At 43.8% G+C, this 17356-nt stretch overlaps 1 protein-coding gene across 6 annotated transcripts in view; it reads right to left on the reverse strand.

Annotated features, from left to right (window-relative positions):
• Positions 1 to 17356, reverse strand: part of ascc3 (activating signal cointegrator 1 complex subunit 3) — a 144329-nt gene that overhangs the window by 100574 nt on the left and 26399 nt on the right. For all 6 annotated transcript variants that reach the window (XM_085290481.1, XM_085290484.1, XM_085290482.1 and 3 more), the window contains 3 exons: positions 11221 to 11422; positions 10652 to 10787; positions 9295 to 9420 (listed from right to left, as the gene is read on the reverse strand). In XM_085290481.1, the coding sequence (XP_085146607.1) occupies positions 9295 to 9420; positions 10652 to 10787; positions 11221 to 11422 (464 nt within the window). The remainder of the gene's footprint in view (positions 1 to 9294; positions 9421 to 10651; positions 10788 to 11220; positions 11423 to 17356) is intronic.

Below are 17356 nucleotides of genomic sequence, written 5' to 3' on the forward strand. Positions count from 1 at the left end.
AGGTGTATAGTATATATGGTGTAGTGTACGGTGTATAGTATATAGGTGTATAGTATATATGGTGTAGTGTACGGTGTATAGTATATAGATGTATAGTATATATGGATGTAGTGTACGGTGTATAGTATATAGATGTATAGTATATATGGTGTAGTGTACGGTGTATAGTATATAGATGTATAGTATATAGATGTAGTGTACGGTGTATAGTATATAGATGTATAGTATATATGGTGTAGTGTACGGTGTATAGTATATAGATGTATAGTATATATGGTGTAGTGTACGGTGTATAGTATATAGATGTATAGTATATATGGTGTAGTGTACGGTGTATAGTATATAGGTGTATAGTATATAGATGTAGTGTACGGTGTATAGTATATAGGTGTATAGTATATAGATGTAGTGTACGGTGTATAGTATATAGGTGTATAGTATATATGGTGTAGTGTACGGTGTATAGTATATAGGTGTATAGTATATATGGTGTAGTGTACGGTGTATAGTATATAGATGTATAGTATATATGGTGTAGTGTACGGTGTATAGTATATAGGTGTATAGTATATAGATGTAGTGTACGGTGTATAGTATATAGATGTATAGTATATATGGTGTAGTGTACGGTGTATAGTATATAGGTGTATAGTATATATGGTGTAGTGTACGGTGTATAGTATATAGATGTATAGTATATATGGTGTAGTGTACGGTGTATAGTATATAGGTGTATAGTATATATGGTGTAGTGTACGGTGTATAGTATATAGATGTATAGTATATATGGTGTAGTGTACGGTGTATAGTATATAGATGTAGTGTACGGTGTATAGTATATAGGTGTATAGTATATATGGTGTAGTGTACGGTGTATAGTATATAGGTGTATAGTACATGGATGTAGTATAAGGTGTATAGTATATAGATGTAGTGTACGGTGTATAGTATATAGGTGTATAGTATATATGGTGTAGTGTACGGTGTATAGTATATAGGTGTATAGTATATATGGTGTAGTGTACGGTGTATAGTATATAGGTGTATAGTACATGGATGTAGTATAAGGTGTATAGTATATAGATGTAGTGTACGGTGTATAGTATATAGGTGTATAGTATATATGGTGTAGTGTACGGTGTATAGTATATAGGTGTATAGTACATGGATGTAGTATAAGGTGTATAGTATATAGATGTAGTGTACGGTGTATAGTATATAGGTGTATAGTATATATGGTGTAGTGTACGGTGTATAGTATATAGGTGTATAGTATATATGGTGTAGTGTACGGTGTATAGTATATAGGTGTATAGTATATATGGTGTAGTGTACGGTGTATAGTATATAGGTGTATAGTACATGGATGTAGTATAAGGTGTATAGTATATAGATGTAGTGTACGGTGTATAGTATATAGGTGTATAGTATATATGGTGTAGTGTACGGTGTATAGTATATAGGTGTATAGTATATATGGTGTAGTGTACGGTGTATAGTATATAGGTGTATAGTACATGGATGTAGTATAAGGTGTATAGTATATAGATGTAGTGTACGGTGTATAGTATATAGGTGTATAGTATATATGGTGTAGTGTACGGTGTATAGTATATAGGTGTATAGTATATATGGTGTAGTGTACGGTGTATAGTATATAGGTGTATAGTATATATGGTGTAGTGTACGGTGTATAGTATATAGGTGTATAGTATATATGGTGTAGTGTACGGTGTATAGTATATATGGTGTAGTGTACGGTGTATAGTATATATGGTGTAGTGTACGGTGTATAGTATATAGGTGTATAGTATATAGATGTAGTGTACGGTGTATAGTATATAGGTGTATAGTATATAGATGTAGTGTACGGTGTATAGTATATAGATGTATAGTATATATGGTGTAGTGTACGGTGTATAGTATATAGATGTATAGTATATATGGTGTAGTGTACGGTGTATAGTATATAGGTGTATAGTATATAGATGTAGTGTACGGTGTATAGTATATAGATGTATAGTATATATGGTGTAGTGTACGGTGTATAGTATATAGATGTAGTGTACTGTATATTTGTGCTTGCTCTCACATCACCAACCCAGACTGTGAATGTGTTAAACCTCAAAGATGTCTTAAATCAAGTCTAAGAAAAGTTAGAGAGCCACGTGTGTGTGCTGTGGGGGAACCACATCCAAACTGGATTAGAAAATGCAATCAAGGTGGATTAATTATGGATGGCGGGCTGTTCAGTTCTGCCTCATCTTTGCATGCCTGTGCTTAGACGCTGCCTCCTGCATAGGAAAGGAGGGGGCAGGCTGTCAAGTCAGGAGAATCAAAGGATTTTGAGTGAAAGCAGTAATGGCATGTGTACTGGAATGACAACAGCACTGCTCACCTGCTACCATCAGATGTCTGGTGTTTGGACTAACCTTCCAGTCTGAGTCGTGGATAAAAAGACATGAAACTGTTCAGGGGAGTGGGGTGTGATGTGCTAAATGATTTTTTTACTATCATAAAAGATAAATGAATCACTCCACTCCATATATACTCATAATAAATTTTCCAACAGTCGCCTTTGATTACATCAGCTGCAGGGGAAAAAAGTCTGTGAAACATCTGCTTAAAGTGTCGAGGTTTACTGACGGAAGATCTGAGTGTTAGACGAAAACTGTGTGATGAAGAGTGCAACTTCCAGCCCTGATTATAATGATACGACTGTTGAAGATGGATTAGTGCTGTGGTAATGTACAGTACACTGACTGTAACACAGAATTTGAAAAGAGGTACCAGTCCATGCTCCAAACTCCATGTCAAGGGAGTCTTCTACATGTAAATGTTAATTCAGTGAGCATAAACTCTCAGGAGGAAACCTGGTGTTGTTATGAGAGACAACACCCATCCCAACTTGGATGGAGCAGCCCTCATTTCATCTATCCAAATTTATTAAACCCCCCCAAAATGTGACTATCCAGAGTTGCAGTCTTACACGCCTCTCTGCAGCTTCTCCTCCTGTTACTCCCACACAACCCCATCTCCACAGAGACTGTGTCAGCTCCCAAACAGACAAAAAACTAACTAAAAACCAGCAACAAACAACTTAAACATAAACAATCACAATAATCCACCCACTGTTATCATCTTCAATGCCCTGTACCAACACAGAGCAGAGCAGCTATCTGAACGCTGCTCCAACAGAGGTCGATCATCTTGTTAATAATTTTACCTCCTCACTACGTACGACTCTGGATACTGTAGCTCCTGCTAGACCTCAGTGCAGATGACACCCAGCTCTATCTGTCCATGAAGCCAGATAACACACACCAATGAGTTAAACTGCAGGAATGTCTTAAAGACATAAAGACCTGGATGGCCGCTAACTTTCTGCTTCTTAATTCAGATCAAACTGAGGTTATTGTACTCGGCCCTGAAAAGTTTAGAAATATGGTATCTAAGCAGATTCTTACTCTGAATGGCATTACCTTACACTGAGTGGCACTGAAGCGAACGGGAGCGGAGGGTGCTGTCCTTCTGTGGGTCGTTTCTCCGAAAACTCGTGGGTGGCTGTAGGTCATCTACTGATCGGAAGGTTGGTGGTTCAATTCCTGGCTTCCCCTAGTCTGCATGCCAAATATCCTTGGGCAAGATACTAACCCCAAATTGCTCTCCGATGCGTCCATCGGAGTGTGAATGCGTGGCATTGCACTGGCAGCAGACAGGTTGTGCTGTAAGCCCCGCCCTCAGTTCAAATTGGACATAAATGGCCTCTTTGAGTCCTCTTTCAAACCATCTGTGCTCTCTGTGCAAAATTTGACCACTGGCATCTTTTCTTTGCCAATATGTCGCGACCCTCAATGACCCTCCTCAGGGACAACACCGACTAACGTTGAAATACCTGGGACAGCATTTGTTTTACGAAATGAAACAGATTCTGCGATGAGAGCTGAAATGTCTTCAAGACATTTGAAAGAAGTCCAGCTGCTGTCTTTCCAAGCTCCTTAGACTACCATGACCCGGATGACTGAGAGCCTACAGACTTTAAACTCACTGACTTGCTGTAATTTTCGTATGCACGGCAGCTAGTCAACATGAGAGCCTAGTGCACTGCTGCTGATTGTTCAGCATCTAGAACGTCTTTACAAAGCCTTCAGTGTTTCCATTAGGATAAAACTTTGCATCAGCAATGCATGAACTGACTTTTTGAGATATAAATAGCTTCCAGCCTGTTGGAGGAGAATCTGCACTGTAATATGAATCTGGAGAAAACTACAATGTCTGTTTAAATATACTCCATTCATTAAGAAAAACATTTAAATGAGCCATAATGCCAGTTCATCGAGTATCAGGCAGCAGAATGATATGCAGTGGGGGGGGGGCACTCATTACTTATGCCTTTCAACCAGCCCACACTCTACTCTCCTTCAGCTGCTAAAGAGCAAAGCTTTCTGTGTTCCTTAATCCTTATCCCTCTACAGACCTTTTCCCTGCGGGAGCATGTCATTTTTTCAGAATGTGTTAGCAGCCTGAGTGAATTCCTACCAATTAGCAGCTTAGGCCATGTGTGTGTGTCAATACTGGTCTCCGTATCCAAGTTTCAGCTGCGTTCTGCTGTAAATCAGCAAGCAGAAGCAGCAGTTTCTGTACATGTTTGACTGGCACTCGCTCTAACTCTGCACACTCAGTACATATCTATTTGGACCAATTAGGAAGGCTTTTACCATGGTGGCAGTGCAGGATACGGAGACCCTGATTCATTCGCTGAAAAGCACCTTAATAAATTCCTCACTTTTAATGTTTCACACTGTTAAAAGGAATGCCAGCCCCATTCCCCATTACAGCTTTCAATAAATGACAAACGGCAGCAGAGTAAACTGGAAGGAAGCGGCAGCGTCACACTTTTCAGCTTGCCTTTCAAAGCCATCCTAATAGCAAATAAAGACGTGTTAGGCATTGTGTGCTGGCGCTTCAGCAGCGAGGCACTTTGTTCCACAGTTGCCCAGGCTTAAGTTAATGAATAGAGCCGCTGCTTGACTGAGGCTAATTCACATCGCTCAGCAGAAGAGCTTCTATATCGATGTAGATCAGTTACACAGGAAGTGAAAGAGGGAAAGAAACTCTGAGGGGGGGGCAGGGACATTAAAGAGTGAAGCAGGGACACGATTCAGAAATAACTCGACATTTGATTCAAGTCAACAATGTGTAACTTTGTGTTTCATTTAGCTGTAAAGGCTGACGCGTCTAAATACTTCACAGTAATTAACAACTGAATGACTCCATTCAATTCAATCTTATTTATTTGGTGCCAACATACAACAACAGGCAGCTGAAAGTGTGCATAAAGTTTAGACCTTGATGGATTGATGCTTCACCTTTAATGCAGCCGCTCCAGCCGCTGCTGGTCTCAGCTTTGTGAAAGTGAAAACCACACTCAGCAGGATGGAGGAGCTGAATCCCGTTTCACAACGCTTTGCCTTAAGACGCTGCTGGGTAGTTTTCACTCATTATCTGCCTGCACGCTGAACAGCTGTTCATCTGATTTGCAGCATTGCACTAAGTCTGAGCTTAAGGTAGAACTTCAAAAGTCACACCATCAACACACACTACAGCACCATTCCCACTGCACTCGTACTGCACTACGCCTCTACCACACCTGATCAGTAACGTGGGATTCTGGCTCCTTCCTTCTACTGACTCCATCTCTTATTCAGCTGCACGTTCATCTCATGTTCATCTGTCTAAGCAATGGAAAAGTCTTCTTTTGTTGATGAAGCAGGGTGAGACAGTGTGGTGACTGAAGCAGACTGTATAGTGCATGTAGATGAAGGGAAGAGAGGTGATGATGGGGATGATGATGGGTAGGTGTTAGGAAGACAAATACTGAAGGACAGACGACGATGAACTTTGTGAAAATGACAGAAAAGACTGTGGAAAACATGTACTTCAAGAAGAGGGAAGAACAGGGCGATGCACACAGGTGGACCACATCTATATCAGAAGGTAAAATCTGAAAGAGATCAGGGGAGAATGTAGCTGGGCAACACTGGATGCTAGTCTGTAGAATAACTGCATAATAACAAGCCATGGTGAAAACGAGGATTAAATGGTGAAAGCTGAAGAAAGATGCTGCACAGAGTTCAGGGAGGAGTTGAGGCTCCGGGACAGTGAGGGACATGGAGGAGTCGACAGGAGTGCTGGGACAAAGCAGACTGGACACTAAGACTTCTGTCACCTGGTTAGTCAGAGGCTGGAAAGGATGTGCAGCACAGCTGGCTGAGGAGTGTGAAATGTGCTAACAAGTGAAGAAAGTGTGTGCAGAGAGAAAGGAGCTGATGGATGCAGAGAGAGAGATGGGGGAGGACAGAGGAAGGACAGTTAGCTGGAGATGAGACTGTTTAACATAATGCTGGAGAGAACAAGAAGAGCAACATGAAACTATGCATGGTTTCACTTCCTGTGCCTGTCACACAGCGCTGCGTTGTGCAGCTCGATTCATTTCTAACATTTACATAGTGACTACTTTTGCAGTCGTGTGCTTTATCAGAGCACACACTCCCTCTAACAGACAACACGTTACACCCTGTGGGCTAAGGACACACACTCAGCTGTGTCAGGTAGAGGTCACCACATGTCATTTTGCTCATACGCGTGGGGACTAGTCTTCCTTTGAACCTGAGGAGTGACATGATCAGCTGCATGTTGCAGTGCTGGCCTTGTTCACAGAGAGGCATCATCCCACTGTGGATGGAGCAGCTCGCTCTCTGTGGGCATCCAGAGCTGGGACCAGAAGATGACCGGCAGCGTCTTTACTCTCGTCCCCCCCAACCTCCCAAAACCAGACCATCAGAACCAGTCCAATGCTGATATAAAAAACACAACAATTTACAGCTAGCGTTCACAAGAGACGAGGATTATAAAACCTTCAACTGTACCTACAACGAAGCCAATACATGTGGACAACTGAACATGAGGTGGCTCTCGTCCCTGTGAGTCCGTGATTTTATGATGAGTAATAAAGAAAGCTGCTCACAACACGATGAATACGTCGGTGTATTTACTGTGAGAGTCGATGTGGCAGCCATAAATAACTCCGTTTGGATTCATTTACTTACTCTTAGCTTTGTTCAAATCATAGTTTTGTTTGTGGTCATTATTCAGTGTTTTGTTTCTCAGACTTTTTATTCGATTTCGTGCTCAGTTCTGATTGAATAATTCTAATAAAATGATGAAAGGTACAAATGATCTTATTGGCTTGTGAGTGGACTCTGTGATCGTCCCGGTGCACCTCAGTGCAGCATGTAACACCTTTGTTACTCATCCCTGTCACTACCTGTGCGTTTACACATCACGGCTGTGTTTAGTCATTAGTAATGAACCAGCTCTTGCTGCTCTCTTCTCCTTACACTCAGCCCTGTCCGGTCTGCTTGAGGTTACTTCCTTTAAAAAGGGAGTTTTTCCTTCCTACTGTCACAAAGTGCTTGCTCTGATGGGGTTCCTCCTGCTCTGTAAGGCAGAGTCTGTTCTATGTAAAAGACTTTATTCAGAAAACTGAGCTGAAGATAAGAATGGAAGTGACAATCAGTGAGGAGGACCATGGCGTTACGGCAAGAACGAGGCCTGCAGAGGTTTGACAGTGCAGATGCTGAAGGTACTGCAGGTGCTGCTGGGAGTGGCACAACACTACCGGAGGCTGGTGCAGTGCATGTATGAGCACAGCGGTGAGGTGTGCAGCAGAAGTCACAGACGGGTGTGGGACGGGGTTGGATTATATCTGGGAATCTCCTCTGAGCTGCTTCTTGTTGCAGAAACACAGAGAGGAAGCTGAACGGAGGAATGTGGCACCCTGCTCTGTTTCTGTGACTAATGAAAGGATTAGTGGTGAAGTGCTGAAAGACACACTGATGAAGATTGAAGCTGACAGCTACTGAAGTACACACACACACACACAGGAGCAAGTATGCTCAACTGTGACGACAACAAAAGGCACAACGCGTTGATGTGATTAAAGCATCCATGCATCAGTTAGTCACAGCACAGGACACACATGCTTCCGTCACAGCGATCAGTCCTGTTTATGATTGTGTCAGCGTGAATGACATGAAGGCTAACAGTGGTAACAGTTACACTCATTTCCTGCAGCTTTGAGCTTCATGGATGCTCCACGTTGGTGTCTTCATGACGTGATCTTCTGCTGCATCTTCAACAGCAGCATCAGAGCAGCGCTTTCGATGAGTGTGCACTCTGATGCAGTCCTGCTCCTCTCTAAGACAGATCGAACTCAGCTGCAGGTTCTCCAGCCTGCTGCTCTCTCTTGCTTGGCCTAATGGTGACTGGGTACAGTCAGAACGTACCAGTGTGAGTGTGGGTTTGTCCATCAAGCTGCCACTCAGGCTGACAGCTGTGAGTGCTACAGTCACATGATCAACTTCTCCTGGCAGCTTAACAGACACACAAACAGTTCCTGTGGTTCATGCTCAGGTACTTGATGAAGTACAGCAGCCAGTTATTTCATCGAGTGTGAGGACCTCAGTGTGCTACGTCTCACTCAAGCGTGCCACCCGAGACGCCGTGCAGAGACAACACAGGTGTATTTCATTAACACCACACTGCTTTTCTACGTCAGGATTTTCCCGGGCTCAGGAGGACGGAGCCTTTCTGAGCTGTGACAGAGAGGGAAGGGTACAAACCCGGGTCGACCCAGGCTAACTCGTACAGACAGATGGCCATCAACATTCGATCACCAACTAACCAAACGTCATGAATGTGGAATCGTACTCTCAAACAGAAAGCTGCGTCTATAATTATAAGACTAATATCAAGAAGGTGATCACAGACACAAGACAGAGTAAATGCTGGGAAAGTAAACAGTGTGAACTTAAGCTGGAGATAGACCAGTTCACCCAGTCTGAACTAAAAGAAGATAGAAGTGACCTGGAGTGCTGCTGTGACTGTTGTGGAAGGACCTGTAGTGTACATATGTGGGACATGTGGAGGTGGGGGGGTTTCCAGTAAGCATTGTGGTTATGGTCAATATTCTCCATATTAACATTCTCATGGTTTTTAATGCACACACACACACACACACACACACACACACACACACACACACACACACACACACACACACACACGTTTTCATATCTTAGTGAGGACTATTGAACATAAACTGAACCCTGACACTAAAACCACTGTGAGCCTCAAACATGGCTTCAGACCTGTGGGGGCGGGGCGTTTGTCCCCACAGCTGGCTGTTGGTCCCCGCAAACAGATCAGATCTAAGCACACAGCAGCTCCTACCTCGTCTATTTCAGAGATGTAGACGGGCTTTTCTTCAAACCCAACAGGCATGGGCTCATTGGGTGGGATCTCCACTTCTTCGTACATCTTACAGTTTTCTCTGCGGATTCCCTCGGGCAGCAGCATCTGAACGACCAAACAGAAGAAAAGGTTTGACACAATATTTCAATTCAATTCAATTCAATTCAATTTTATTTATATAGCGCCAAATCACAACAAAAGTCGCCTCAAGGCGCTTCATAGATACAGAACATTTAACAGGAATTTGAACACTGTGAATCTGAAGCAATACGTTTAGTTTCCCCACTGCAAAAACGCAAAACACTATGAGCAGAGTGTACTTGGTATTTGGAGTTAAGTGGGAGTTAGAGATGAACAGCACAGAGGAGCCTGGGTCCATAACACAACACAGGATGTAGGTCCACAGAGCAAAACGCCTCTCTGAGCCCAGACTGGGTCTGTAGCATGTTCTCTATGTGACTACAGAGTCTAACATAACCACGTTGAAACTGTCACTGATGATAATAAAGACTAAATATGAACATCAAGTCAGTGCCTATACATTTATTCCACGTATAAATCAGTCAAGAGAAAAAGAGCCCACCTGACCGACTCCAGTAACTGTCACATGGGAAATGAAGCCACTGTGGAAGCGTCTGACTTACAGGTTCACGAGTACACGAGCTCAGCTTTCTACACTAGAGCACCCCATCTCTGACCATCATCAGTGAACCTACGTCCTGTCTGTGCAGAGGAACAGCTTCTACCAGCTGATGGAGGAAACATGCTTCATGAAGCAGTCAGCTGGTTCGGTCATATGAAACGTTTCCTTCTGCCCGACAGCTCAAGCTGATCGCTGAGCCTTTAGTTCCAGATGTTCTTCAGGCTTAATCACTTTTCTCACACACGTTCATTCATTTACCGAGCAGCAGAAGCCAGTGATTAAGGAGACCTGCTGCTGCACAGACACATGCGTCCTGAGCCCAGAGACTATTTCCTGTGATGGTTCTCAGCACTGTGTCGTGGTCACAGACCCACGCCGTGAGATGGTCACACTGTGTTTCTTCTCTGTGATTCGTTCAGCAGCCTGACAGCCACTAAAGTGATTCTACACTCTGACACGGGCTCAGACTTCGTGAGAGCCATCTCCCACAGTATAAAATGCAATGAAGCAGCAAGAATGATGTTATCACACAATGTTAAGATGGGATTATCCCCGCTGCACAGATAAATGATTTAGCCTTCCTCCAGAACAGTAAGAAAAGGAAAAACGAAGCACAGAGCACGCGCACTTTAAACCTGTGGGTCATGTCACACATCAGAGGCAGAGAGTGCAGCACAGTAAAATCAGCCTCACCCTGGCTCCTCCCACAAACGCAGCCGTCTTCGTGGCCTCTGCGAGGTTGTCGTAGACGTTGGGATATCGGATCCGCTCGTAGACCCTGTCTCTGCTCAGCACAGGTTCGTGGCGGGCAGTCAGCAGGGCCTGCTCTCTGCACCGAGGCACACGTACAACAGTAAGACAGTAAACAGAGCTTTAACATTTAAATTGGCACAGTGTCAGATCCACGGCCCGGCCCTCATCTTGATCCACAGCTGTGGAAACAAACCTGTGATGGATGAGCCCAGTGAAGAGGCAAAGATGTGAGGCTTTATAAAGGGGCTAATCTTTGTCTTCACACTGCGCTGGATCTGCACACGCTAACATTTTAATTAAACAGATCGCTGCTTTTTTACCCTCTGAGATTAAACTTTTGGAAGGATCTTCCTGCCCCCCTCCAGCCCCCCCCAAAGAAAAGCAGCTTTGCTTTTTTGAAGCCGTCATGAAAAATGCAGGAGGCTGCCAGTCACACACACCTGAGAGCCCAGGTGGGCACACAACAAAGACACACAGACACTAAGATGAGGTTTGTAGAGACGACGTACCGCTGGGCTCTCATCTCTCTGGGGTCAAAGGTCAGGAGAGCATCCGTAGAGTCACCCTCATCGCCTCCTTTGAATCTCTTCCTCTCTTTCTTCTCCTCCCTTCGATACATCTTTAGCATTTGTTTCTCCTGCTCTGATTGGATGGTCACCTGGCACCCGTAGGTGGGCTTGGTCACTTCAGCGCTGACCTTGAGACTGAGATCTGAAGGAAACAGCTCATCGTTAGTTCTCAGCAGCACGCTGAAGTCAGGTAGGAATACTTTATTAGTGTGTGGTGACAGCTCTATCTGGCAGTGCACGGGTTAAGCTTGGCCGCTGCAGCCTCCCTGTTTGAGACACAACAGCTCAATAAAGGCAGAATTGCTCTTGAAAGCAGATGAGATCTCATGATTGCACCACGGCCCGGGCTGATTGACTGAATGATTTCTTTTTTATCTCACCTAGCGGCTCTACCTGCTGCACAGCCCCCCTGCACTCTAACAGCCCCCCTCCTCCTGTCACTCTCACCCTCCCACCTCCTCGTCATCCTCTTTGCACCATCCCCCGTCCTTTATTGGCCCTCTCTCTGGGAGCTATCGTGCCTGGTTATATGTCTCTAGCAGTGACTCCAGGTTTCGAGGACTCATTTCCCGAGCGATCACAGAGCTATAATTGTGCTGAAGAGCGTCAGCGAGACAGATCAGGGTGTTTCACACAAACAGTGGTGCTTGTGGTCATTACCAGCTTTTGGGTTTGGTGGTACTGTATGGTAGCTCTGACATGCAGTGCCTGTCTGAAAGAGATTCATGGATGAAAAAGCTAAATCCATTTTACATTTGTAATGTTCCTTTGGAGCAGTGTCAAAGCAGGGCGAGTCCTTTACACTCACACATTCACATTTCTATGACAATCTTGTTGTTTTTGAAGGACCGAAACACGACACTGTCAAACACACACAGCGAACTCCACGCCACTGTTAGGACAGAGCCTCAGACGGCTGATGAACGACTGCAGGACAGATCATCACTTCACCGTTCATGAAAACATTCAAAGCATTTTCATTTCTGAGCTGTCGGAGTGTAAATGAAAGTGTTGGGCTTCCCCGTGTCCTCGTGTGTCCTCTGGGTACTGATTATATTAACTAGTGGGTCTGAGTGCAAGCATGTGAGCGACACAGTTCTGTATCCCTGGTCTTAGTAAAGTCATGTAGATTTGTACTTATTAGAAGAGAAGAGTCTAAGACGTTACCCAGACCTAACAAATGGACATTAGATGATGAGTGGAAACCTGCCACATGGAAAAGAAATAGAAAAAACTCATAAAAGACGTGCATGACATGTGGCCTGTTTCATATAGTGACTCATATATGACTTACTCGTTTCTCATCACTTTCACATATTGTTTTAGGAAGTATCCAAAACATACACGTTTCATTTATATAATTTTTCAAGGGATCTTATATCTGTTTTCACTCTCGTATGCTTTTCATACAAGTTTCACACACGACAGACACAAATGTTAGAAGATTTATAAATATCTTTTCCATACGGGCTGATATGTGTTTGCCTGCAGCACGAACATTTGTGCCAGCTAAACATTCCTGCAGTCACAGAGTCATTCAATGGAAACGTGACTGTGCAGAAACGAGTAGCAGACATTCATGTTGTTTTCTTGCTGGGCTTGCTTACATGGAGAATGATGCAAACATCCCCGAATCAGCCGAGCTCGTGTCTGCTCGCTGTCACACGGTCGTCTGTGAGCTTCTGTTCTGGTTATGGCCCGAGGACGCCTGTGGGAGCTTGTCAGAGCAACACGAGCATCATCGCCTTCTTTCTAAGGTTGTCAGAGAGACAGCTTCCTACATCCTGTGGACACCTGCTGTACTACATCTGTACAGACATGCTCAAAGGCAGGCTACCTCTGGGTATGTACAGGTGCTTGGACCTTTCCTCGCCTCGATGATGTGTCCCCATCTCAGCAACCAATGTGGAGAACATAATGTCCTTACTCAACTTCAGGTTTCTCAAACCCAGCACAGACCACGTGGTCCTATCAGCTGTTTCTAATCAGTGAGGCCTGAAACAGAAGGTTATCATATGTATCCATGTTAAATGTTATCTGCTGTAATAACAAGTTACTTTGTCATTAACGACCCTGCAAGCATCCAACTAGGATGTGACCCTCTGCCACGTTCTTTCCTTCCGTTAAACACTGCAGCCTTGTAAACGTTAGCGGCCCGGCAGGCAGTTCCTCCCGTGTTCCTCCCGTGTTCCTCCCGTGTTCCTCCCTGTACACGGAGACAGCAGGAACAGGCAGATGTTTCCACTGCCCACGGGAGCCTAGAATCAGCTCATCAAAGTGTGAGGGCATTAAAATGTACCACACTGGGTACGACTGCCTCAAATATTTCTTTCCAAAATTGGTCAAACACTTTCTGCGAGTGTGGCCATCTCGTCTTTTAAGGGTGCGTCCCACACGGCGCTGCCTCCGTCGGCCGCTGACACGTGGAGAGGAGCCACCGAGAGAATCTGCTCTGATAAACATGCAAGTGCCAAACTGGAATTTAAAAAGCTAATCAGCAAGAGACAGGCATTCGCACTAAATCCCACTCTTCTTGATGGCATGCAAATAGTGGAAAATTTAATCAGCCTTTTTTAACCCCTCCTGATTTCACCCTCAGTTGTCAAGGCAACAGTAATCTCAAAAGCTGTCTGGCGAGTCCAATTTCTCGACGCTGATCGGGACTTCTTCGAAATTGGCTGACGTGTGAAACAGCGCATGGGTGTGACCAAAATCACAACTGAAACGTTTTCCTGCTAACGAGCTGTTCTGTTACTGTCCAAGTACAGTGGCTTACATCAGCCCACCAGTGGGGTCCAGCAACACCACCACTGTCCCAGCTGTGGGTTGGCAGCATTTCACCACAGCTTTGCTTCTGAACATTTACACGTCATCTAAATGTGAGGTGACTGACAGATATTTTGCACACCTGCTGTCAGACTGTTATTGAAGTGAAACTAACACGTCTCTTCTCAGTGTGTGAGAGGTAGACTGAACATGGCTGTGTCCACTGGTTTATATAAGTCTACAGGTTGCTTCTCCCCAAGACAAGAACTAACAGACTTAAAAACTCCTTTGTCCCACACGCCATCAGACTGTTTAACTCCTCTCTGGAGGGGAGAGGGAGGGGAAACAGGAGGACAAAGGAGGGGGGAACAACTAAGCTGTAGTGCCTCTTCACCTCACTGTGCAATACCTTTTGTAAATAGTCAACAGTGCAATAGACTCAATACTTGAAATGTGCAATTCACTTGTATTTTTATTTTTTATTCCTATTTATTCTATTTATCCCCTTTGTATATTTTATTTATATTTGTCTCTGTATTTATGTGTGTGTGTGTGTGTGTGTGTGTGTGTGTGTGTGTGTGTGTGTGTGTGTGTGTGTGTGTGTGTATATAATATTCTGTAACTTCTGTCGTTGCTGTGCTTTTTGGAAATCGAATTTCCCAGAGGAACCCACCCGAGGGATTAATAAAGTTCTATCTTATCTTATCTCTTATATTAATGGTGCTGTTTCAGTGAAACCATCTGCTGACCTTAACATCAGTGTGAGACACCAGTTTAGTGAATGTGACAGCTGCAGGTGGCGTAGGCTCCTTTAAACCACACCATCATCATGTAGGCTCCTGACAACCTCTGACACTTTTAATTTGGGAACCGCGCTCCCATTCATGAATCATTTTTCATTCATTTTTTGGTTTTCCAGGTTTTTCCAAAGCTGAGTTTTCACCATGATAATAACCTTTGTGCCGTAACGTTGCTGTGACTGTGCAGGCCAGAGCTGAAGTGGTGAAAGCTTTCCACACTCCTTCCTGACACGACGGCTGCAGTTTGTGGTCAGAATGACCATGATAAGAAGATGTGTTCACACAGAGCTCTGACGAATCCCTGAGAATAATCACCGTTTGGTCTCTAATGAGAAAGCAGAAATGATGTTTGCCTCTGGTGACACGAGTATTTCAGGGACGACCGGGCGCGTAGGATTTTTTAATCACAAAAGTTTGAAGCTTAATCTTAAAGGTAGACACTATCTCTACTTTCAAGATTAGGCTTCAAACTTTCCTTTTTGCTAAAGCATATAGTTAGGGCTGGACCAGGTGACCCTGAATCCTCCCTTAGTTATGCTGCAATAGCTGCCGGGGATTCCCATGATGCACTGGGTGTCTCTTCTTCACTCACTATGTATTAACAGACCTCTCTGCATTGAATCATATCTGTTATTAATCTCTGTCTCTCTTCCACAGCATGTCTTTATCCTGTCTTCCTTCTCTCACTCCAACCAATCACAGCAGATGGCCCCGCCCCTCCCTGAGCCTGGTTCTGCTGGAGCTTTCTTCCTGTTAAAAGGGAGTTTTTCCTTCCCACTGTTGCCAAAGTGCTGCTCATAGGGGGTCATATGATTGTTGGCTTTTTCTCTGTATCTATTATTGTAGGATCTACTGTACAGTATAAAGCGCCTTGAGGCGACTGTTGTTGTGATTTGATGCCGTGTAAATAAAATTGAAACTGAATTAAATTTATTATTTCAATTGATATTGATAATCATTTGTGGTTACCACATCAGGCCAATCACCCGCCAGGGTCACCAGAGTGAAGCTTTGACTGTACTGATTTCCTCACGGGGTTTTGTTTGTTTTTGTTTATTTCCAAATAGCCTCCCTAAACTTTTGGATATACTTAAGGAATTTGGGACAATTTCTGGATACAAGGTGAATTTTGGGAAGAGCGGGGCAATGCCTATAGGAACGACAACTGGGGCATTTTCGTCTATTTTAGCACCTTTCAAACCCAGCTATAACTAAATATTTGGGTGACACAGAACCAAAGACTTGTATAAAACGAATTATCCTCCTTTATTGTCTTAGCTAAAAGAGGATTTTGGAAAGTGGGAGTCCTTGCCTCTTTCGCTGGGTGGTAGAATAAATATCATCAAGATGAGTATATTTCCTAAATTTCTGTATTTTTTCCAATGTCTTCCAATTTTTTAACCAAGTCTTTCTTTAACAATCTGAATAGTCAAATTTCTTCCTTCATTTGGAACAAAAGCCACCTAGTCTGAAACAGACCGTGGTGCACAGGGGGCTTAGCACTTCTAAATTTTTTGTTGTATTACTGGGCATCTAATATAAGGGATGATTGTACTGGGTAAAAGTTCATGGTAGTTAATTATCATGGGTAGCACTGGAGCAGTGAATCCTCCCTGCTGTCTTTGCTGTGTGCCAGATTAGCCCTGGCAGGACCTGTCTCCAGCTTTACCACAAACCCTCTCGTCATCCATTCACTGACATTATGGTACCAGCTCACTTTAAACAGGCTGAACTCTCCCTTATTGCACCACCGCATAGACATTGCCTGTTCTCTCCATCCTTAACGGACGAGGCATTTAACAAATGGACAAAGCTTGGAGTAAGTTCAATGAATGCTCTTCTCACAGACAATATCTTCTGTTCACTTGGACAATTGGTGACTAAGTTCAAGATCCCTCAGTCACATTTTTTCAGGTATCTACAACTTGGGAACTTTGTTGCTTCTAATACTGAGTGCTTTCCGTCCTGTCCACCTCCGTCTCTTTTGGATGATGTTTTTGATCTTAAACTGGACGCCAAGCGGGTTATAAGTGATGTTTATGAGCTGTTAAGTAATTATAAGCTGTCCACACTGCAATCTCTTAGGGAACAATGGGGAAGAGGATGGCCCAGACTTGGCATAGGATCATCAATAGGATGTTTTCATCATCTACCTGCCTCCAGCATGTGGTGATTCAGTTTAAAGTGGTTCACCGTCTCCACTGGTCTAAAACTAGATTGAGCAAAATCAAGGATGGGTTTGACCCCACATGTGACCGGTGTAGACAACAGCCTGCTTCTGTACTTCACATGTTTTGGACTTGTCCAAAATTGGGTAGCTTTTGGAAAAGTATATTTGAAACCATGTCCAAGATATGTGGCATTCCAATTACAGCCTGTCCATTTATGGCCATTTTTGGGGTGATGCCAGTCTTTCTGAATCACACTCTGATCTTCTTGCACTCTTTTGGCCGTAGGTTGATCTTATTGAAATGGAAAGAGCCACTTCCATCTGTCTATGGGCACTGGGT

Source organism: Mchenga conophoros, linkage group LG11 (assembly GCF_057382185.1).
Source record: "Mchenga conophoros isolate Kocher_MC1m ecotype Shallow Benthic linkage group LG11, M_conophoros_male_GT1.1, whole genome shotgun sequence".
Classification (NCBI taxonomy): domain Eukaryota; kingdom Metazoa; phylum Chordata; class Actinopteri; order Cichliformes; family Cichlidae; genus Mchenga; species Mchenga conophoros.